The sequence below is a fragment of the Lolium rigidum genome, chromosome 1 (genome assembly GCF_022539505.1).
Source record: "Lolium rigidum isolate FL_2022 chromosome 1, APGP_CSIRO_Lrig_0.1, whole genome shotgun sequence".
Taxonomy (NCBI): domain Eukaryota; kingdom Viridiplantae; phylum Streptophyta; class Magnoliopsida; order Poales; family Poaceae; genus Lolium; species Lolium rigidum.
In genome coordinates this window covers 262,780,511-262,805,800 of record NC_061508.1, presented here as the reverse complement: position 1 = coordinate 262,805,800, position 25,290 = coordinate 262,780,511, and the positions used below count along the sequence as shown (strand labels likewise).

The window sequence follows — 25,290 nt, the reverse complement described above, 5'->3', positions numbered from 1 at the left end:
GTGTGTTGTTCCCTTGTTTCGCCGTGTTCCACATATTAGTCATGTTCTTTTCACTGTGTTACGCATCTTTGTTGTATTCTTTTCGCCGCTTTCGATGTGTTCCATGGCTTTGTCGTGCTCCTTCTGGGCCTCGCACGGCAACAACCTGTGCCATGTTCTGGGCCTTACGGCACATGACAAAGGGGAAGCCACACGCCTACGATGTTTTTTTTTTTCCTCTAGTGTGCCAGCTTAATATGGACATAACGTTCATTACAAAATGTATGGCAGTCAGGGTTTTTTTTTGTTACCCGGTATTTCGATATTTCGGCGGAAACCTCCACCAAAACAATAATAAAAAACAAAAATTTCCGGTATTAAAATAATTTAATCAACTTTTTCATTAAACTTTGGGCAAAATAGTAAATTATTTTGACAAATCTCGACTTGTTTTTGGCCGGTACTTCCGGTATTTCCGAAATATGGCAAATACGGTTACCTACTGGTATTTTTTTTTGCCTACCAAGTAAAGTCCTCAAAAAATATTATAACCAAGTGTTCCGTGGAAAGAAAAAATCTATTCACACCATGCACACTTACGTGCACATGTAGAAACAAATCAATCTGATCGGCCGCGGTTAGTTTGGTCAGCCAGCTGGTCTGCCTGCCATTATTTGCCATTATTTCCACGGAATAGATTTTAATAAAAATGTTTTGATACTCAGCGCTAGTTTCACCGCGCGCAGCCGTAACTGCCGAGCATAGTCCACCGCGCGCCACGCTCTGAGGATCACAGCGGTTACCTAACCGACTGATCCCCATGCATTCTTCCTTACTATCTTCTAGTAGATCTCACTCCTCCAGGCCGACTCCTCTATAAACCCCTGCGTGGTGTGCATATACGGCACTCTTGCAGTGTTAATTGATTTGTCGATCTCCCAACTGATGGCTCACTCCCACACCTTCTTCTTCCTGCTCGTCACCGCCGCTGCCGTCGGCATGCGTGGCGCTAGCGCCGGGCTCGTTCCAGCTGTGCCTATCGGCAAGCGGTACATCGTCGGCGGTGCGGACGGCTGGGTTGTGCCGCCGCCGCAGAACAAAGACATGTACATCAAGTGGGCTGACAGCATCCAGTTCTTCGTTGAGGACTCCATTGGTAAGGAAGCAAGCACAGGATCGCATCGATATACACCTGCATTCTGATCTATATGCGATCCTCATTTACAATTCATTCCCTTCTGTGAAGAATTCATGTACAAGAACGACTCGGTCGGCAAGGTGAACAAGTACGCGTACTACCACTGCAACTGGACGGCTTCGGCTACGACGCCCGCCAACAAGGACGGCAGCGCACTCTTCCTCCTCGACGCCCCCGGATTCGCCTACTTCGCCAGCACCGACGCCAGGCACTGCAAGAGGGGACAGCGCCTCATGCTCAACGTCAAGGCCAGGCCTTCGTCGGCGCCGGCGCCGTCCCCGGATGCGTCAGCAGATGCGCCATCTCCTCCCGTCGCTCGGCCGCCGTCGTCTGCGCCGGGGGCGCCGGCGCCCGGAGAACCGGTAATGGTGGACGACAGCGCCGCCGCTCTAGCCTCCTCGTCTGGTCGCGGCTTAGTGCTGTGGGTGTGTCTCGCGGTTCTAGCCTTGGCGGGGTTGATTCGAGCATGATACATGCTCGACGAGGCGTGGCATCGCGCGTACGTAGCCTTGTTCACAGTTTTAGCGTGGTTGATTTCGTAGATCCGGATGGTAGACAGGGAGTGTGTGCTTGAGTTTCTTATTGACAAACTCAATAATTTTGTTGTCGACAGTTAGTTTTTGCGGCAGAATGAAAGAAACTTGATCCGCCATTTCATGCATGCATACCGCGTTCCTTGATCTGGCGCGTTTCTAACTTTCTGTATCCACTAGATAGCAACCAAGGTCACGTAAGTGTTCTTCTCTGCTAAAAAAAAGGAAGTGTTTTTTTTTAACGAATAGGACTTCGACACTAAAAGAAACAACAAACAGTACAAAGCACCTCAAAAAAATGAAAATTACAACAAGATTTTTGAGAAGCCCTTCATCTTCAACCTCTGTCCGCTCCCTGAATCGGCCTGACGTTGTTGGTTGCGGACGGGAAGTCGCCGAACGGGTCAAAAAGATCACATCCATCCCAGAGACGAAGAAGAAGGAAGAACCGCCGATGAAGCTCCTTGACGATCCGAAGATCCCTACAGCCAGACGAAATCCTCGAAGAGCACACCACTCCCACAAGCCTATCGACTTTGCCACCGAGATGGGGTTGAAGCCGGGGAGACCTTATTGCACGAGACACCGCCACCACCACCTGAGCGCCACCCGTACAAACATTGACTCTAAAAACGAAGAACGAAACCCTCAAAATAGGGGACGAAGCCCTCCAACCGATGAGGTTCGAGATCCACCACGCCTCCATGCATGGCCCAAAGGCCACAGAGACGAGGCGGTCAACGGCGGCACCGGTAGGAGGCACGAGGCCGAGATTCTTTTGAAAAAACAAAACAAGATATAAACACCAGAGGGAAATTTGTTTTGGGGAAACCTGAGGAATTAACGTTGTTTAATTGGAACAGACAGAAATGCAGCGCTAAGAAAAAGAAGGTGTGATAGGGCGGCGGAACACTTGTTTTCCCGCCAAATTAAGAGGGATAGTCACAATAATATAGATTACACTTATATGTTACCCATATTAGGTAGAGTAATGTCATATGCGTAAAAGTATATAGAAGCAATTATTTATTATCTTGTAGACTCATCTTTGCACATGTCCTGCTATTTTTTTAGTACTTGTGGCATCTTGTTTTCACAAAGGTGGTATGCATGTTGTCAGGCATAGTTTAAAATTCTGAAATAATGAATTGTTTTACTACGCCACATAATTTCTCAATTCCCAGCTGACACACCACGAAATGTAGATCCGCCACTCAGATCCATGCAAGTATTCACCTTTTTATAACTCCAAGAACAAACAATATATTTGTTTGTACTAAACGAACAAATCGTTACGTACATAACAATCAAAAAAATTCATATTTGTTCTGAACATTATGTAAAGTTGTCCGAGAAATTAGTATGAGAAAATATGTAGAGTCGGCTGAAGAAATTGAGACGGTTTTTGCACATTTCCCTCACGAGATGAGATACTTGTTATAGCGTGGCCGTAAATATTTGTGTAGATATATATGAACAAGTATGTAGAGTCGGTTGGGAAATAAGTTTTCTCAATCCAAGTATTTTGCACTAGACGAACAACCTGATTCATCCCTACAAACAGACTCATAGATTTGTATGACTAATCAAATTGATGGAGAATTAGTTAATATACTGTGTCAACTGAGAACATTGATTCATCCCTACTCTTTTTTTGTTTTGTTTAAGATAGCTTTCATCCCTACTCTTAATTGGGAGGCTATTATTAATCTAACTCCAGTTAGAATTACTGATGATATGAACAATCAGCTATATATGTAAGGATTTTCCGGATGAAGAAAAGGAGATGCATTATTTCAGATTGGACCTATCAAGGCATCTGGTTAGGATGGTTTCCTTTCGCCATCTCTATGTTAGGACATGATGCCCATATAAATGTGTATTTTACTCAGGTTATTGTTCTATATCCTCATATCTCATTGATAAATTACTATTTATTCACTGCAACTTAAAAGAGAGAATAGTTAAGTGAACCCATGAACCCCGGTCCACTTTTTATCATAAGAGACACCTTTATTTTGCTTTTATCTTGTTTTCTATTTGCAGTACGAAAATACAAAAATATTTAATTTCTTTGCATCCAAAACACCAAAAACGATCAACATTTTTACAGTTTTTACTTAGTTACTATATTCTATCTAGTTTTATTCGCTTTATTTTTTACTTGTGTTTAATTAATTACGCAAAACATTGTGCTTAACAACCACACGGTGGAGTTGGGGACACAAGACTTTTATTTTACTTGCAGGATTGCTAGAAGACGAGAGAAGAGAATACTCTTTGTCCAGTTCCCCGAGAGTTCGATATAAACCCTCGAGACACCATTGTGCGGAAGATACTCTGCTGATACAACACTCTGCACTTGGAGTCCCAACGTATCAAGATCTTTTTGGCGTTGCTAGTAGCCATCATCAATCCCATACATAGCATAGGCTTACCCAAATTATCATACACAAAAGTGGCTACTTGATCATATATCGCGTTGGTATGGCGGTGACAGGGATATCCATAGATGCAAACTAAACCAAACTCTTGACTAGAGGAGATATTTACAACCAACCCTAAGATAACATGAAAATTTTCTACATGGATAGTGACTCGGAGGTCGGCATTCCACATGAGACAGAGGCCTCCCGACCGTCCCGAGAAGGCACAACAACACTATCATCCATACCAAAGCGCTAAATTAAATGAGAAGATTTTACCTTCGAGGATTTGATTTCGGAGACAAAGATGATCTGAGCCTTTGTGGAGAAGATGAGGTTGCCAAGGTAGCACATTTTTGCACTGCCAAGTTCCATGCCAAGGCCTTTGCCTTGGCAGTTCCATCCTATGGCCTTCATGCTGACCCTATCGACTTTGTCATCAGCACCGGCCTCCGACACACCACCAGTCTGTGCACTCACTTCCGCATCTACATCTCCCTCAAACTCCTCTTCGATTAGCCCTTGCCACTGATGCCTTAATCCAACCAATGCAGCACAGTAACCTCCTCCAAAAGTTCAACTGGAAGGAAGCCCTGTGGGTTGGGACACTTTCTTGAATCAAAACAGGCCCCCAAATAGCACGTTTATGGAGCCGCGGGTAAAAGCCGAGTCAAACCAGAAAAAATCCCTCCGGTCTTGAGGGCGGAGATCAAGGATTCAAGGCTTTCTACATGGAGGCTTAGTTGAAGGTGAAGGATTTTGATAGGGAGTAGATGATAGAGCCAAACGAGGACTAGAAGATTAGGATTGAGAAAGTGGAAAGGATTTCGGAATCACAAAGGGGAAAAGGTAATTAAACTTGGGGAGAGGAGTAGATCGTGGAGATGGAAGGACAAGGAGAACAAGATTCAAAGCAAATGGATCTAGGACATGGAGTAAAGGAAATGGAGGATTAAGGGAGAGGGGAGATCGGCATCACGCTAATTGCCAGCATATCGCCAAAGTTGCCATGAGGCAGCCACTCCGAGTGAGAGCGCACCGGACTAGTGGTAGTATTTAGCATAGAATCCTCGTGAACTTATGTGGTGCATTCGTCGAATGTCAAAAAAGAGCGAGCTCTCTGCTGGCGCAAAGTTGACGTGGGAGTTAGAGATCTCTGTGGTGTAACTTTTCTTCAGGTCCCCGGCAACGGTGCCAGAAAAAGAGCTTGATACACGTACAGCACGCGTCTGTTGGGAACCCCAAGAGGAAGGTGTGATGCGTACATCGGCAAGTTTTCCCTCAGTAAGAAACCAAGGTTTATCGAACGAGTAGGAGCCAAGAAGCACGTTGAAGGTTGATGGCGGCGAGATGTAGTGCGGCGCAACACCAGGGATTCTGGCGCCAACGTGGAACCTGCACAACACAACCAAAGTACTTTGCCCCAACGAAACAGTGAGGTTGTCAATCTCACCGGCTTGGTGTAACAAAGGATTACATGTATAGTGTGGATGATGATTGTTTGCAGAGAACAGTAGAACAAGTATTGCAGCAGATTTGTATTCGATTAAAAGAATGGACCGGGGTCCACAGTTCACTAGAGGTGTCTCTCCCATAAGATAAATAGCATGTTGGGTGAACAAATTACAGTTGGGCAATTGACAAATAGAGAGGGCATGACAATGCACATATATGATATGATGAGTATTGTGAGATTTAATTGGGCATTACGACAAAGTACATAGACCGCTATCCAGACATGCATCTATGCCTAAAAAGTCCACCTTCGGGTTATCATCCGAACCCCTTCCGATATTAAGTTGCAAACAACGGACAATTGCATTAAGTATGGTGCGTAATGTAATCAATAACTACATCCTCGGACATAGCATCAATGTTTTATCCCTAGTGGCAACAAGCACATCCACAACCTTAGAACTTTCTGTCACTGTCCCAGATTTAATGGAGGCATGAACCCACTATCGAGCATAAATACTCCCTCTTGGAGTTAAGAGTAAAAACTTGGCCAGAGCCTCTACTAATAACGGAGAGCATGCAAGATCATAAACAACACATAGATAGATTGATAATCAACATAACATAGTATTCTCTATCCATCGGATCCCAACAAACACAACATATAGCATTACAGATAGATGATCTTGATCATGTTAGGCAGCTCACAAGATCCGACAATGAAGCATAATGAGGAGAAGAAAACCATCTAGCTACTGCTATGGACCCATAGTCCAGGGGTGAACTACTCACTCATCACTCCGGAGGCGACCATGGCGGTGAAGAGTCCTCCGGGAGATGATTCCCCTCTCCGGCGAGGTGCTCTGGAGGCGATCTCCCGAATCCCCCGAGATGGGATTGGCGGCGGCGGCGTCTCCGGGAAGGTTTTCCGTATCGTGGCTCTCTCGTATCGGGGGTTTCGCGACGAAGTCTATATGTAGGCGGAAGGGCAGGTCAGGGGTCCACACGGGGGCCCCACACGCTAGGCCGGCGCGGGCCCCCCTTGGACCGCGCCGCCCTAGTGTGGCGGCGCCCCGTGGCCCCACTTCGTCTTCCCTTCGGTCTTCTGGAAGCTTCGTGTGAAAATAGGTCCCTGGGCGTTGATTTCGTCCAATTCCGAGAATATTTCCTTACTAGGATTTCTGAAACCAAAAACAGCAGAAAACGATGAATCGGCTCTTCGGCATCTCGTTAATAGGTTAGTGCCGGAAAATGCATAAATATGACATAAAGTATGCATAAAATATGTAGATATCATCAATAATGTGGCATGGAACGTAAGAAATTATCGATACGTCGGAGACGTATCAGCATCCCCAAGCTTAGTTTATGCTCGTCCCGAGCAGGTAAACGATAACAAAGATAATTTCTGGAGTGACATGCCATCATAACCTTGATCATACTATTGTAAGCATATGTAATGAATGCAGCGATCCAAACAATGTAAATGACATGAGTAAACAATTGAATCATAAAGCAAAGACTTTTCATGAATAGTACTTCAAGACAAGCATCAATAAGTCTTGCATAAGAGTTAACTCATAAAGCAATAATTCATAGTAGAGGCATTGAAGCAACACAAAGGAAGATTAAGTTCCAGCGGTTGCTTTCAACTTGTAACATGTGTATCTCATGGATATTGTCAACATAGAGTAATATAACAAGTGCAATATGCAAGTATGTAGGAATCAATGCACAGTTCACACAAGTGTTTGCATCTTGAGGTGGAGAGAAATAGGTGAACTGACTCAACAATAAAAGTAAAAGAATGGCCCTTCGCAGAGGGAAGCATTGATTGCTATATTTGTGCTAGAGCTTTTGTTTTGAAAACAAGAAACAATTTTGTCAACGGTAGTAATAAAGCATATGTGTTATGTAAATTATATCTTACAAGTTGCAAGCCTCATGCATAGTATACTAATAGTGCCCGCACCTTGTCCTAATTAGCTCGGATTACCTGGATTATCATCGCAATGCACATGTTTTAACCAAGTGTCACAAAGGGGTACCTCTATGCCGCCTGTACAAAGGTCTAAGGAGAAAGCTCGCATCGGATTTCTCGCTATTGATTATTCTCAACTTAGATATCCATATCGGCACAACATAGACAACAGATAATGGACTCCTCTTTTATGCATAAGCATGTAGCAACAATTAATTTTCTCATATGAGATTGAGGATATTTGTCCAAAACTGAAACTTCCACCATGGATCATGGCTTTAGTTAGCGGCCCAATGTTCTTCTCTAACATTATGCATGCTCTAACCATTTTAGTGGTAAATCTCCCTTACTTCGGACAAGACGAACATGCATAGCAACTCACATGATATTCAACAAAGAGTAGTTGATGGCGTCCCCGAGGAACATGGTTATCGCACAACAAGCAACTTAATAAGAGATAAAGTGCATAAGTACATATTCAATACCACAATAGTTTTTAGGCTATTTGTCCCATGAGCTATATATTGTAAAGGTGAAGAATGGAAATTTTAAAGGTAGCACTCAAGCAATTTACTTTGGAATGGCAGAGAAATACCATGTAGTAAGTAGGTATGGTGGACACAAATGACATAGTGGTTGACTCAAGGATTTTGGATGCATCAGAAGTATTCCCTCTCGATACAAGGTTTAGGCTAGCAAGGCTATTTGAAACAAACACAAGGATGAACCGGTGCAGCAAAACTCACATAAAAGACATATTGTAAACATTATAAGACTCTACACCGTCTTCCTTGTTGTTCAAACTCAATACTAGAAATTATCTAGACCTTAGAGAGACCAATTATGCAAACCAAAATTTAGCAAGCTCTATGTATTTCTTCATTAATGGGTGCAAAGTATATGATGCAAGAGCTTAAACATGAGCACAACAATTGCCAAGTATCACATTATCCAAGACATTATAGCAATTACTACATGTATCATTTTCCAATTCCAACCATATAACAATTTAACGAAGAAGAAACTTTCGCCATGAATACTATGAGTAAAGCCTAAGGACATACTTGTCCATATGAAACAGCGGAGCGTGTCTCTCTCCCACACAATGAATGCTAGGATCCATTTTATTCAAACAAAACAAAAACAAAAACAAACCGACGCTCCAAGCAAAGCACATAAGATGTGATGGAATAAAAATATAGTTTCACTAGAGGAACCTGATAATGTTGTCGATGAAGAAGGGGATGCCTTGGGCATCCCCAAGCTTAGACGCTTGAGTCTTATTGATATATGCAAGGGTGAACCACCGGGGCATCCCCAAGCTTAGAGCTTTCACTCTCCTTGATCATATTGTATCATCTCCCTCTCTTGATCCTTGAAAACTTCCTCCACACCAAACTCAAAACAACTCATTAGAGGGTTAGTGCACAATTAAAATTTACATGTTCAGAGGTGACACAATCATTCTTAATACTTCTGGACATTGCACAAAGCTACTGAAATTTAGTGGAATCGAAAAATCCATCAAGCATAGCAAAATGGGCAATGCGAAATAAAAGGCAGAATCTGTCAAAACAGAACAGTTTGTAAAGACGAATTTTATTGAGGCACCAGACTTGCTCAAATGAAAATGCTCAAATTGAATGAAAGTTGCGTACATATCTGAGGATCACTCACGTAAATTGGCATAATTTTCTGAGTTACCTACAGAGAATTAGGCCCAGATTCGTGACAGACAAAGAAATCTGTTTCTGCGCGATAATCCAAATCTAGTATGAACCTTACTATCAACGACTTTACTTGGCACAACAATGCACAAAACTAAGATAAGGAGAGGTTGCTACAGTAGTAACAACTTCCAAGACTCAAATATAAAATAAAAGTACTGTAGTAAAAACATGGGTTGTCTCTCATAAGCGCTTTTCTTTAACGCCTTTCAGCTAGGCGCAGAAAATGTATATCAAGTATTATCAAGAGACGAAGCATCAACATCATAATTTGTTCTAATAATAGAATCAAAAGGTAACTTCATTCTTTTTCTAGAGAAGTGTTTCATACCTTTCTTGAGAGGAAATTGATATTTAATATTACCTTTCTTCATATCAATGATAGCACCAACAGTTCGAAGAAAAAGGTCTTCCCAATATAATGGGACAAGATGCATTGCATTCAATATCCAAGACAACAAAATCAACGGGGACAAGGTTATTGTTAACGGTAATGCGAACATTATCAACTCTCCCCAAAGGTTTCTTTGTAGAGTTATCAGCAAGATTAACATCCAAATAACAATTTTTCAATGGTGCCAAGTCAAGCATATTATAGATTTTCTTAGGCATAACGGAAATACTTGCACCAAGATCACATAAAGCATTACAATCAAAATCATTGACCTTCATCTTAATGATGGGCTCCCAACCATCCTCTAGCTTCCTAGGAATAGAAGTTTCGCGATTTAGTTTCTCTTCTCTAGCTTTTATGAGAGCATTTGTAATATGTTTCGTGAAAGCCAAATTTATAGCACTAGCATTAGGACTCTTAGCAAGTTTTTGTAAGAACTTTATAACTTCAGAGATGTGGCAATCATCAAAATCCAAACCATTATAATCTAAAGCAATGGGATCATTGTCCCCAATGTTGGAAAAAATTTCAGCGGCTTTATCACGAGCGAGTTTCAGCAGTTTTAGCAGTTTCAGGCAGTTTTTCGCGCTTTGCATTAGAAGTGGAAACATTGCCAACACCAATTATTTTACCATTAATAGTAGGAGGTGCAGCAACATGTGAAGCATTAGCATTACTAGTGGTGGTAATAGTCCAAACTTTAGCTATATTTTCTTCTTTAGCATTTTCTTCTTTCTCCCACCTAGCACGCAATTCGGCCATCAATCTTATATTCTCATTAATTCTAACTTGGATGGCATTTGCTGTAGTAACAATTTTATAATCTATATCCTCGGGTTTAGCAGCCATTTTATTAATTAAAGAAGATTGTGACGTAGACATGTATGAGATTCGGTTTTCAGCATTTGCAAGTTTAGTTTGCAACCCAGAGATCTCCATATTCAGATTTTCAAGTTGATTTCCTATATTCTTCAACAAGGTAGATTGCTCATTCATAGTTTTAGTAAACAATTTATTTTACTCATATTGTGATTGCATAAAGTTCTTGGTGGATCTTTCAATTTCTAACATCTTTTCCTCATTAGGTGAAGCATATCTACCATAAGAGTTACCATTAACAGGATATGGCCTAGAATTATTATAATTGTTATTTTTAATGAAATTCACATCAACATGTTCTTTTTGAGCAACCAATGAAGCTAACGGAACATTATTAGGATCAACATTAGTCCTACCATTCACAAGCATAGTCATAATAGCATCAATCTTATCACTCAAGGAAGAGGTTTCTTCAACAGAATTTACCTTCTTACCTTGTGGAGCCCTTTCCGTGTGCCATTCAGAGTTATTAATCATCATATTATCAAGAAGCTTTGTTGCTTCACCAAGAGTGATGGACATAAAGGTACCTCCAGCAGCTGAATCCAATAGGTTCCGCGAAGAAAAATTCAGTCCTGCATAAAAGGTTTGGATGATCATCCAAGTAGTCAGTCCATGGGTTGGGCAATTTTTAACTGAAGATTTCATTCTTTCCCATGCTTGTGCAACATGCTCAGTATCCAATTGTTTAAAATTCATTATGCTACTCCTCAAAGATATAATTTTAGCAGGGGGATAATATCTACCGATAAAAGCATCCTTGCATTTAGTCCATGAATCAATACTATTCTTAGGCAGAGATAGCAACCAATCTTTAGCTCTTCCTCTTAATGAGAAAGGGAACAATTTTAATTTTATTATGTCACCATCTACATCTTTATACTTTTGCATTTCACAAAGTTCAATAAAATTATTAAGATGGGCAGCAGCATCATCAGAACTAACACCAGAAAATTGCTCTCGCATAACAAGATTCGAGAAAGCGAGGTTTAATTTCAAAGAATTCTCGCTGTAGTAGCAGGTGGAGCAATAGGTGTGCATAAGAAATCATTATTATTTGTGGTTGTGAAGTCACACAACTTAGTATTTTCAGGAGTACCCATTTTAGCAATAGTAAATAAAGCAAACTAGATAAAGTAAATGCAAGTAACTAATTTTTTTGTGTTTTTAATATAGCAAACAAGATAGCAAATAAAGTAAAACTAACAACTAATTTTTTTTGTATTTTGATTTAGTGCAGCAAACAAAGTAATAAATAAAATAAAGCAAGACAAAAACAAAGTAAAGAGATTGGGATGTGGAGACTCCCCTTGCAGCGTGTCTCGATCTCCCCGGCAACGACGCCAGAAAATGAGCTGTTGGCGCAAAGTTGACGCGGGAGTTAGAGATCTCTGTGGTGTAACTTTTCTTCAGGTCCCCGGCAACGGCGCCAGAAAAAGAGCTTGATACGCGTACATCACGCGTCCGTTGGGAACCCCAACAGGAAGGTGTGATGCGTACAGCGGAAAGTTTTCCCTCAGTAAGAAACCAAGTTTTATCGAACCAGTAGGAGCCAAGAAGCACATTGAAGGTTGATGGCGGCGAAATGTAGTGCGGCGCAACATCAGGGATTCCGGCGCCAACGTGGAACCTGCACAACACAACCAAAGTACTTTGCCCCAACGAAACAGTGAGGTTGTCAATCTCACCGGCTTGCTGTAACAAAGGATTAGATGTATAGTGTGGATGATGATTGTTTGCAGAGAACAGTAGAACAAGTATTGCAGCAGATTTGTATTCGATTAAAAGAATGGACCGGGGTCCACAATTCACTAGAGGTGTCTCTCCCATAAGATAAACAGCATGTTGGGTGAACAAATTACAGTTGGGCAATTGACAAATAGAGAGGGCATGACAATGCACATATATGATATGATGAGTATTGTGAGATTTAATTGGGCATTACGACAAAGTACATAGACCGCTATCCAACATGCATCTATGCCTAAAAATTCCACCTTCAGGTTATCATCCGAACCCCTTCCAGTATTAAGTTGCAAACAACAGACAATTGCATTAAGTATGGTGCGTAATGTAACCAATAACTACATCCTCGGACATAGCATCAATGTTTTATCCCTAGTGGCAACAGCACATCCACAACCTTAGAACTTTCTGTCACTGTCCCAGATTTAATGGAAGCATGAACCCACTATCGAGCATAAATACTCCCTCTTGGAGTTAAGAGTAAAAACTTGGCCAGAGCCTCTACTAATAACGGAGAGCATGCAAGATCATAAACAACACATAGATAGATTGATAATCAACATAACATAGTATTCTCTATCCATCGGATCCCAACAAACACAACATATAGCATTACAGATAGATGATTGATACGTCTCCAACGTATCTATAATTTCTGATGTTCCATGCTTGTTTTATGACAATACCAACATGTTTTGTTCACACTTTATATCATTTTTATGCGTTTTCCGGAACTAACCTATTGACGAGATGCCGAAAGGCCGATTGCTTGTTTTCTGCTGTTTTTGGTTTCAGAAATCCTAGTAAGGAAATATTTTCGGAATCGGACGAAATCAACACCGAAAGTCTTAGAATTCCCGGAAGCTTCCGGAACACCGAAGGAGAGTCGGAGGCGGGCAGCGGGGGGCCCACACCATAAGGCGGCGTGGGTGGCCCCCTGGCCGCGCCAGCCTATGGTGTGGGGGCCCCAGCCGCCTCCTTGCGCCGCCTCTCCGCCTATATATTCGTCCCTGACCTAAAAACATCGACCAGTTCGACGGAAACAGAGAAAACCATCCAGAGCCGCCGCCATCGCGAAAGTCCAATTCGGGGACGAAGTCGCTGTTCCGGCACCCTGCCGGGACGGGGAATTGCCCCCGGAGCCATCTCCACCGCCGTCTTCACCGCCATCTTCACCGCCATCGCTGCCTCCATGATGAGGAGGGAGTAATCCACCCCCGAGGCTGAGGGCTCCGCTGTAGCTATGTGGTTCATCTCTCTCCCATGTACCTCAATACAATAATCTCATGAGCTGCTTTACATGATTGAGATTCATATGAGTTTTGTATCACAATTTATCTATGTGCTACTCTAGTGATGTTATTAAAGTAGTTTTATTCCTCCCGCACGGTGTAATGGTGACAGTGTGTGCATCCGTGTTAGTACTTGGCGTATGCTATGATTATGATCTCTTGTAGATTATGAAGTTAATTATTGCTATGATTGTATTGATGTGATCTATTCCTCCTACATAGTGTGAAGGTGACAGTGTGCATACTATGTTAGTACTTGGTTTAGTCGTATTGATCTTTCATGCACTCTAAGGTTATTTAAATATGAACATTGAATTGTGGAGCTTGTTAACTCCGGCATTGAGGGTTCGTGTAATCCTACGCAATGTGTTCATCATCCAACAAAAGAGTGTAGAGTATGCATTTATCTATTCGTTATGTGATCAAAGTTGAGAGTGTCCACTAGTGAAAGTCCGATCCCTAGGCCTTGTTCCTAAATACCGCTATCACTGCTTGTTTACTTGTTTTACTGCGTTACTACTCGCTGCGTTACTACTCGCTTGTTTACTTGTCCCGGGCAAAGCACTTTTCCGGTGCCGTTGCTACTATTTATTCATACCACCTGTATTTCACTATCTCTTCGCCGAACTAGTGCACCTATTAGGTGTGTTGGGGACGAAGAGACTTCTTGCTTTGTGGTTGCGGGGTTGCATGAGAGGGATATCTTTGACCTCTTCCTCCCCGAGTTCGATAAACCTTGGGTGATCCACTTAAGGGAAAACTTGCTCGCTGTTTTACAAACCTCTGCTCTTGGAGGCCCAACACTGTCTACAGGAAAAGGAGGGGGGCGTAGACATCAAGCTATTTTCTGGCGCCGTTGCCGGGGAGGAAAGGTAAAAGGTACTCACACTCCGGATCCCGGCTACTAAGCTATTTTCCGGCGCCGTTGTAAGTACTCGAAGCTATTTCCTTTAGATCCTGCAATTGCAACTTTTTGTTTCTTGTTTACACTAGTTAGGCATAATGGAAAACAACAACAAAATTGGTGAGCTTTTTAGTCTTTTTCCTGATTTAGAATTGTTTGATGCGAAAATTAAAAAACCTATGGAACCTTATTTGCATGCTAGTAGCGATGTTATTAGTATGAATGCAATTACTGCTAATGCTATGGAGAAGTCTAAGCTTGGGGAAGCTAGTTTTTGTGATCTTTTTAGCTTCCCATCTTTAGGGAGAAAATTTGTTCCGATAATGCTTTATCTCCCATGTGCGATAACTCTAATGATGCTTCGATATTTTAAATCCACTGCTGAAAGTATTCCGTATAAAATACCTATGAAAATTATTGAACGTGTTATGGACAACCACTATAAAGGGGATGGAACTGTCCATCCTAGAGATCATTTACTTGTTTTTGCACGAATTATGCGGGTTATTCAAGTGTGCAGGTATCTCTATGGATGAAGTGAGGAAGAAGCTATTCTCTGTTTCATCTGTCCGGTAAAGCGGCGCATTGGTATAAATTGTTGGAGAATAGACATTCTCTTGGTTGGGAGGAAATTGCATCTCTCTTTTATTCTAAATTTTATCCTCCTCATGAAGTGCATATTGATGGGAATTATATTTATAACTTTTATCCTCGTGATGGAGAGAGTATTTCTCAAGCGTGGGGGAGATCGAAGTCACTAATGCTCAAATGTCCCATTCATGAGCTCCCCCGTAATGTTATTGTTAACAATTTTTATGCGAGGCTTTCAGGACAACACGGGGACTATCCGGACGCGTGTTCGGAGGGATCTTTCACAAGCAAGGAGGTTGAAGCTAGGTGGGATCTTCTTGATCGGATTAAGGAGAACGCTGAAGGATGGGAGAACAATGAAGGTAAAGAGTCGGTATAAATTATGATTTTGAATGCATTGAAGCTTTTATGGATACCGATAAATTTCGAAATATGAGTGCTACTTATGGTCTTGACTCTCAAGTTGCTTGCAAATCTTTATAAAGCCTTTGCTTCTCATTTTGAATTGCCTAAAAAGAATTTTGATAAGTATCATGAACCTTTTAAAGAGGCTTGCATGAAGAATGAAATTGTTGTTAATTATTGCAATAAGCATGCTCAAACTCCTAAGAATGCTATTTTCTATAAGCATGTTAATTTTTGTGGAATACATAGACCTTGTGGAATTAATCAAATCAAAGATGAATATTGTATCCATCATACTACTGAAAAAACTAGAAAGTGGCTTAGGGCTCTAGATGATCTTGGTAAAAAAGTTTGTGCCCTCTATCCTTTTATTTGTGAAGTTTGCCATGAAGTGGGTCATTTTAATTTTCAATGCTCCTCCAATGATAATTTGAACCCAGTGAGTGCTGCAAATTTGTATTGTGATGGTGAAATTACTCCTAATCAGCATGATGAACTTACTTTATTTTTGGGGTGTAAAGAACTGTCGAGAAAAATCTCTTTGTTACATATGAGTGATCTTGATATTGATGATGTCCTACATGGGTGTTTTTCTTATTGCATTGATAATAGCCATACAAATACTTACATACAAAATATTTTAGAAGATGACACCTTGCCAAAATATGATAGGACCGCTGTGTGTTTTCAACTAATTAATGAAAAGGAGGGATCCTCCCAAGTTTCTTCTATTGTTTACGAAAGTAAATCAGGTTATGCGGACAAGCTACCCTTCAAGCCTCTTCCTCCTAAAGAAGGGAACGAGGAGAAGGAAGAGAAGAAGAAGAAGAAGGGAACGAAGAAGAAGAAGAAGAAGGAGAATCAAAAGAAAGAGGTAACGGCGTATCCCCGCGTGAATGAGATAACGCTAGGTAACCGTAAGTATGTTGCTCCTAATGATTATTGTGATAATGAATCTGAATACGATGATCTTCCTATGCCCTCTACATACATTAGCAATCATGATTTGAATGAGCACACTACTTTTGATATTGCAAATCTCTGGAAACTAATTCTGAAAATGATGATGACAATAATTGCCATAGTGTCAGTGCTATCCATGCTTCCTCCCATAATGATATAGAAAGCTCTAAGCTTGGGGAAGAGGTGTTTGAAAATCCTTTTGCTACTGGTCATTATGTTCTTGATACATCTCCTTCTAATAACAATGATGGTGTGGACACAGATAAACCGACTGTGAAAGATAACTATTCTATTTCTTATGATGACATTGTGCCTCCGATATTTGATGATTATTATAAAGAATGCTATGATATAGATTATAACTATCCTAGTCATGATTGGATTACCAAAAACAATTCCCTTAATATGCAACTTGTTTACCATGTTCAAATTCTTGATAATAATCTTACTCCAATTACTATTAATGAGAATAACTCTTCTTATGCCAAAATTAATGATACTCCTATGCATATGGACCATGATAAGAATGTTTTAAGTGATGGGTATATTGTGGATTTCATCAATGATGCTACTGAAAGTTATTATGAGAGAGGGAAATATGGTTATATGCATCTTAATAATATTAAGTTTCCCCTCTTTATGTTGAGAATCTTGAAGTTACTCGTGTTTTATCCTCTTATGCTTGTCACTTTGTTCTTCATGAGTTCATTTGTGTACAAGATTCCTCTGCATAGGAAGCATGTTAGGCTTAAATTTGTTTCATACTTGCCTCTTGATGCTCTCTTTTGCTTCAAATACTATTTCTTGCGAGTGCATCATTAAAACTGCTGAGCCCATCTTAATGGCTATAAAGAAAAAAACTTCTTGGGAGATAACCCATGTGTTATTTTGCTACAGTACTTTGTTTTATATTTATTTCTTGGAAGTTGTTTACTACTGTAGCAACCTCTCCTTATCTTAGTTTTGTGTTTTGTTGTGCTAAGTGAAGCCTCTAATCGAAGGTTGATACTAGATTTGGATTTCTGTGCAGAAACAGATTTCTATCTGTCACGAATCTGGGCTGTTTTCTCTGTAGAAAAATTAGAAAAATATGCCAATTTACGTGCGTGTTCCTCAGATATGTATGCAACTTTCATTAGTTTTGAGTTTTCTGATTTGAGCAACGGAAGTATTTATTAAAAATTCATCTTTACGGACTGTTCTGTTTTGACAGATTCTGCCTTTTATTTCGCATTGCTTCTTTCGCTGTGTTGGGTGGATTTCTTTGTTCCATTACCTTCCAGTAGCTTTGAGCAATGTCCAGAAGTGTTAAGAATGATTGTGTCACCTCTGAACATGTAAGTTTTTGATTATGTACTAACCCCTCTAATGAAGTTTATGAGAAGTTTGGTGTGAAGGAAGTTTTCAAGGGTCAAGAGAGGAGGATGATATACTATGATCAAGAAGAGTGAAAGCTCTAAGTTTGGGGATGCCCCGGTGGTTCACCCCTGCATATTCTAAGAAGACTCAAGCGTCTAAGCTTGGGGATGCCCAAGGTATCCCCTTCTTCATCGACAAATTATCAGGTTCCTTCTCTTGAAACTATATTTTTATTCGGTCACATCTTATGTGCTTTACTTGGAGCGTCTGTATGTTTTTATTTTTGTTTGTGTTTGAATAAATTGGATTACATCATGCTTGTGTGGGAGAGAGACACGCTCCGCTGTTGCATATGGACAAGTATGTCCTTAGGCTCTACTCATAATATTCATGGCGAAGTTTCTTCTTCGTTAAATTGTTATATGGTTGGAATTGGAAAATGATACATGTAGTAAATTGCTATAATGTCTTGGATAATGTGATACTTGGCAATTGTTGTGCTCATGTTTAAGCTCTTGCATCATACACAAATTAATGAAGAAATACATAGAGAATGCTAAAATTTGGTTTGCATATTTGATCTCTCTAAGGTCTAGATAATTTCTAGTATTGAGTTTGAACAACAAGGAAGACGGTGTAGAGTCTTATAATGTTTTCAATATGTCTTTTATGTGAGCTTTGCTGCACCGGTTCATCCTTGTGTTTGTTTCAAATAACCTTGCTAGCCTAAAACTTGTATCGAGAGGGAATACTTCTCATGCATCCAAAATCCTTGAGCCAACCACTATGCCATTTGTGTCCACCATACCTACCTACTACATGGTATTTCTCCGCCATTCCAAAGTAAATTGCTTGAGTGCCACCTTTAAATTTCCACTCTTCACCTTTACAATATATAGCTCATGGGACAAATAGCTTAAAAACTATTGTGGTATTGAATATGTACTTATGCACTTTATCTCTTATTAAGTTGCTTGTTGTGCGATAACCATGTTCACTGGGGACGCCATCAACTATTCTTTGTTGAATTTCATGTGAGTTGCTATGCATGTTCGTCTTGTCTGAAGTAAGAGAGATCTACCACCTTATGGTTAAGCATGCATATTGTTAGAGAAGAACATTGGGCCGCTAACTAAAGCCATGATCCATGGTGGAAGTTTCAGTTTTGGACAATATCCTCAATCTCATATGAGAAAAATTAATTGTTGCCACATGCTTATGCATAAAAGAGGAGTCCATTATCTGTTGTCTATGTTGTCCCGGTATGGATGTCTAAGTTGAGAATAATCAATAGCGAGAAATCCAATGCGAGCTTTCTCCTTAGACCTTTGTACAGGCGGCATAGAGGTACCCCATTGTGACACTTGGTTAAAACATGTGCATTGCGATGATCCGGTAGTCCAAGCTAATTAGGACAAGGTGCGGGCACTATTAGTATACTATGCATGAGGCTTGCAACTTGTAAGATATAATTTACATGATACATATGCTTTATTACTACCGTTGACAAAATTGTTTCATGTTTTCAAAATCAAAGCTCTAGCACAAATATAGCAATCGATGCTTTTCCTCTATGGAGGACCATTCTTTTACTTTCATTGTTGAGTCAGTTCACCCATTTCTCTCTATCTTAGAAGCAAACACTTGTGTTAACTGTGCATTGATTCTTACATACTTGCTTATTGCACTTGTTATATTGCTTTGCATTGACAACTATTCATAAGATATACATGTTACAAGTTGAAAGCAACCGCTGAAACTTAATCTTCCATTGTGTTGCTTCAATACCTTTTACTAAGAATTTATTGCTTTATGAGTAACTCTTATGCAAGACTTATTGATGCTTGTCTTGAAAGTACTATTCATGAAAAGTCTTTGCTATATGATTCAATTGTTTACTCATTGCATTTACATTGTTTCGAATCGCTGCATTCATCTCATAAGCTTTACAATGGTATGATTAAGATTATGTTGGTAGCATGTCACCTCGAAATTATCTTTTATCGTTTACCTACTCGAGGACGAGTAGGAACTAAGCTTAGGGATGCTTGATACGTCTCCAACGTATCTATAATTTCTGATGTTCCATGCTTGTTTTATGACAATACCAACATGTTTTGTTCACACTTTATATCATTTTTATGCGTTTTCCGGAACTAACCTATTGACGAGATGCCGAAAGGCCAGTTGCTGTTTTCTGCTGTTTTTGGTTTCAGAAATCCTAGTAAGGAAATATTTTCGGAATCGGACAAAATCAACATCGAAAGTCTTAGAATTCCCGGAAGCTTCCGGAACACCGAAGGAGAGTCGGAGGCGGGCAGCAGGGGGCCCACACCATAAGGCGGCGCGGGTGGCCCCCTGGCCGCGCCGGCCTATGGTGTGGGGGCCCCGGCCGCCTCCTTGCACCGCCTCTCCGCCTATATATTCGTCCCCGACCTAAAAACATCGACCGGTTCGACGGAAACGAGAGAAAACCATCCGGAGCCGCCGCCATCGCGAAAGTCCAATTCGGGGGACAGAAGTCGGCCGTTCGGCACCCTGCCAGGACGGGGAATTGCCCCGGAGCCATCTCCACCGCCGTCTTCACCGCCATCTTCACCGCCATCGCTGCCTCCATGATGAGGAGGGAGTAATCCACCCCCGAGGCTGAGGGCTCCGCTGTAGCTATGTGGTTCATCTCTCTCCCATGTACCTCAATACAATAATCTCATGAGCTGCTTTACATGATTGAGATTCATATGAGTTTTGTATCACAATTTATCTATGTGCTACTCTAGTGATGTTATTAAAGTAGTTTTATTCCTCCTGCACGGTGTAATGGTGACAGTGTGTGCATCCGTGTTAGTACTTGGCGTATGCTATGATTATGATCTCTTGTAGATTATGAAGTTAATTATTGCTATGATTGTATTGATGTGATCTATTCCTCCTACATAGTGTGAAGGTGACAGTGTGCATACTATGTTAGTACTTGGTTTAGTCGTATTGATCTTTCATGCACTCTAAGGTTATTTAAATATGAACATTGAATTGTGGAGCTTGTTAACTCCGGCATTGAGGGTTCGTGTAATCCTACGCAATGTGTTCATCATCCAACAAAAGAGTGTAGAGTATGCATTTATCTATTCTGTTATGTGATCAAAGTTGAGAGTGTCCACTAGTGAAAGTCTGATCCCTAGGCCTTGTTCCTAAATACTGCTATCACTGCTTGTTTACTATTTTACTGCGTTACTACTGTTGCGTTACTACTGCTTGTTTACTATCCTGGGCAAAGCACTTTTCTGGTGCCGTTGCTACTATTTATTCATACCACCTGTATTTCACTATCTCTTCGCCGAACTAGTGCACCTATTAGGTGTGTTGGGGACACAAGAGACTTCTTGCTTTGTGGTTGCAGGGTTGCATGAGAGGGATATCTTTGACCTCTTCCTCCCTGAGTTCGATAAACCTTGGGTGATCCACTTAAGGGAAAACTTGCTGCTGTTCTACAAACCTCTGCTCTTGGAGGCCCAACACTGTCTACAGGAAAAGGAGGGGGCGTAGACATCAATGATCTTGATTATGTTAGGCAGCTCACAAGATCCGACAATGAAGCATAATGAGGAGAAGACAACCATCTAGCTACTGCTATGGACCCATAGTCCAGGGGTGAACTACTCACTCATCACTCTGGAGGCGACCATGGCGGTGAAGAGTCCTCCGGGAGATGATTCCCCTCTCCGGCAGGGTGCCGGAGGCGATCTCCTGAATACCCCGAGATGGGATTGGCGGCGGCGGCGTCTCTGGAAGGTTTTCCGTATCGTGGCTCTCTGTACTGGGGGTTTCGCGACGAAGTCTATATGTAGGCGGAAGGGCAGGTCAGGGGGCCACACGGGGGCCCCACACGCTAGGCCGGGGCGGGCCCCCCTTGGGCCGCGCCGCCCTAGTGTGGCGGCGCCCCGTGGCCCCACTTCGTCTTCCCTTCGGTCTTCTGGAAGCTTCGTGTGAAAATAGGCCCCTGGGCGTTGATTTCGTCCAATTCCGAGAATATTTCCTTACTAGGATTTCTGAAACCAAAAACAGCAGAAAACAGCAACTGTCTCTTCGGCATGTCGTTAATAGGTTAGTGCCGGAAAATGCATAAATATGACATAAAGTATGCATAAAACATGTAGATATCATCAATAATGTGGCATGGAACATAAGAAATTATCGATACGTCGGAGACGTATCACTCTCCGGCAAAGAAAGATATGCTAAATGGTACTACCTCCACCAAAAAATATATATTTGTTATGGCTTTTGCTTTGGTGTCACCACTTTTCAAACTTTGGCCCCATGTGGACGGCTAGGATCTTCCGATACCCCTTAGTGGTCTGATTTATTCCTTCCACTTTAGTTGTTGACAGGGGGAAGGGGTCACCTGTATTTGTTATAGCCTGCTCAAATTTGTTATGTTTTAGGAAACGAGAATGATTCATGCATGATTAGAGTATGCATTTTTATCATAAATTTCCAATGCTATCAATAACCACAGCCATCTAATCCTAGTGGGTAAGAAAATGATGAGTTATCCCAAAAAAAAAATTACGCACGATTTCGGCGTTATTGCGGCCTTATAGTTTATTTGGAGAGTGAACGCTACGCAATGCATATTTGGCTCGCTAGGACGCTAATCCCGCTATTAGCGGAGCTATGAGCTCTATTCTTTTCGTAGCGTTGTAGCAGCGCTATTTTCTCACATGGAAATAGAGGAGCCGACTAGCCATTTTGATCCTTTTTGCCCACGTGCCTCCAAAATTCACATTTGCAGCGCTAGCCATTCAACCCGTCGGCAACCACGGAACCACATGGACACTTCCCATGCATCCTCGCATGTTGTGTACATGTTGAATAAGAAGAATCAACATCACAACGAGTAAGAGCTACTGCTACAACAAAAAGAAAGCCTTGGAAGAAGTAGCTTGTAGTTTTTCATGACAATGAGATGCAATCTGCGGATTCTTCTTCTGAATTGGATGATGACACCATTCATTCTCCTTCTAGTTCACCTGATTTTGATTGTTTACTACTTCTTCCATGTTGTTGGCTCGTTAGTTCTTAAATTTTTATTCTCTATCTAGTTCTGGATTACTGTTGTTGAATTGTTGATGTTACTTGTTAGAACGTTACAAATCTTTGTATGCTATTGTTATCTGGACTTTTTAAAATTTGATTTGGTGATCATTGTGATCTTGACGAACTTTTTTGTTGCTGAAACTCTTAGTATATATACATGCTATATTTGTAAATTATTTTATATTTTTTATGCTATTTTGTAAAATAGCGTACTATTAGCACGTTATAACGTGCATAGCGTATTTTGAAAGACCACACTATTTCATTTAGCTCACTATTTTTTTTAGTTATCCCAACCACAATGACAGAAGATATTACAGGCTCCCTACGGTAGAACTTCCTCCGCTTTTTTTTTTTTTTGACGTAAGACGATGTGGCACGGAAATCTATCTTAAGTTCTAGGTGTATATGCACCCATTGTTTAAAACATATTTTAAAATGTCCACAAAATTGAAATAAATTGTGTGTTTACATATGGACATTTTATGTTCGCATACAAATTTTCAAGAAAACGTAACTTCTGTGGCTATGTGTAAAAAGAAATAATTTCTATGCCATTTTTGCCTTGATGGCAGCAAGTCTGCCGATGAGGTAGAACTGTTGAAGTTACAGGCGCCACATCTACCTATTCGGGCGGTTCTTGGTCCAATCTGTACCGGTGAAATCGTCTTTGGTATCCCTCTATTCTACGAATAATTGTACTTTTAATTTTGCCCAACGATCAATTTCTTTTGAATTTTATTAACTCTATAGACGTAAGAATAAATATATGTGATGTCGAATTTGTAGATTATAAATCTAAATTTCAAGACAAATCAAGTGATATTAATTTAACATGCACGCATTTAGTTTTAAAAAACATTTTGACCAATTGGATCTTTTTCGAAATATATCATTCGAAAACTTTTTGAATTATGAATCTAACGATATAGCCTTTGTAGACATATAATTTATATTGTGTTGACCAAATTAATGGTTAAAGTTTATCTTAAACTACGCGTTCCGCTGTTAAACCGAAACGCATGATATAAATTAATTCAAATTTAACTTAGGGCATCTCCAACTGAGCGACTCAAACGGACGCTGAGCGACCGTTTGCGTCCGCGTGGTCGAAATATGCGTTTGGGTCCTGCTCCAGCAGTGACGCAAACCTGGCCCAAATATGCGCCTCGGATGCGTCTCTGCGGACGCTGTGCGGACGCGCAAAGTGTCTGCTCGCGTCTAGCGGATGTTTCGTCGGGCCCGTCTAGCAGTGACCCAGGCGCGACTGGTGCCGCTGCGTCGCTTTCGCAATCTGCGCCACGTTAATGGCGATGCCTCGCCTGTCGAGCTACCACTCCCCACCTCTGCCAACACAGTAATGGCGATGCCACACGTGCCGCGCCCGCCACCTTCCTCGGGCCTATATAAAGAGAGAGCGTGCTCGTCTTTCTCATCCACTCGTCCACACAAACCCTAGCCCCCACAACCTCCACCGTATCGCCGCCTAGCTCTTCCTGCGACGCAGCCAGCCCCACGAGGAAGTTCATGGTGGGTCCAGGTGGCCGGCGAGGCGGTCGAGGCCGCAGGCGTGGTCGCCCCCGGGGATGGGCCCGCCAAGGTGGAGCAGCTACGACCCCACGATCGTCGTTGCATGCGTCGTTGTCGTCTTTGCAGGAGGACCGCTGCTTCGAGTTCCTCCTCCGCATTGACGAGGACCCCGTCGGTATCAAACGGCTCCCGGACAAGTTCACCGAGTTCGTCGATGGCGTCAAGCCGGCCCGGTTGCAGCTACGGGAGGCCAGCTGCAACTTCTACCGGTGGCCTATCGAGGTCTTGTTCGAAGGGCAGTGCAAGATGTACCTACACAACGGGTGGAACAAGTTCACCCGCAACCTCGCGCTCGAGCCCGACTGCCAGCTCATCTTCCTCTGCGAGGGGGACGACGAGATGATCGTCAAGGTGTTCGACGACACATCCTTCCGCAGGCACTACCACACCGATGAGTCCGGCTCGGACACTGAGAGTTAGAACTATCAGAGTATTTTTTTTCTTTGCAGTGAATATGGCCACAGGCCAATTGAAGCCACTAGTGGTGGTTTCTGGATGTTCGTTCTCGAAAGTATCGATAGGACTATCATTACCAGCTAGATTTTCCGGTTTGGGTGACTGAGAGTGCCTGAGAGTGTTCTTTCTTGGCTTCCAAACCAACACTAGTTAGGTTTTCTCATTTTGCAATATTTAACTATGTATTAGTTTGTGTAAACCATGTTCCAAACTATGTATTAATTTGTATAAACCATGTTCCAAATTATGTATTAGTTTGTGTAAAACCATGTTCCTAATTATGTATTAGTTTGTGTATTGTTTGGAACTATGTTT

The 25,290-nt window shown here is 41.6% G+C and overlaps 1 protein-coding gene across 1 annotated transcript; it reads left to right on the top strand.

Moving 5' to 3' along the window:
* Nucleotides 1-924: 924 nt before the first annotated feature.
* LOC124658242 (early nodulin-55-2-like) lies at nucleotides 925-24,992 on the top strand. The gene is made up of 4 exons (XM_047196632.1): nucleotides 925-1,135; nucleotides 1,226-1,602; nucleotides 24,586-24,870; nucleotides 24,984-24,992. Exons 1-4 carry the CDS (start codon nucleotides 925-927, stop codon nucleotides 24,990-24,992), a joined length of 882 nt encoding a protein of 293 aa, XP_047052588.1.
* Nucleotides 24,993-25,290: the final 298 nt, after the last annotated feature.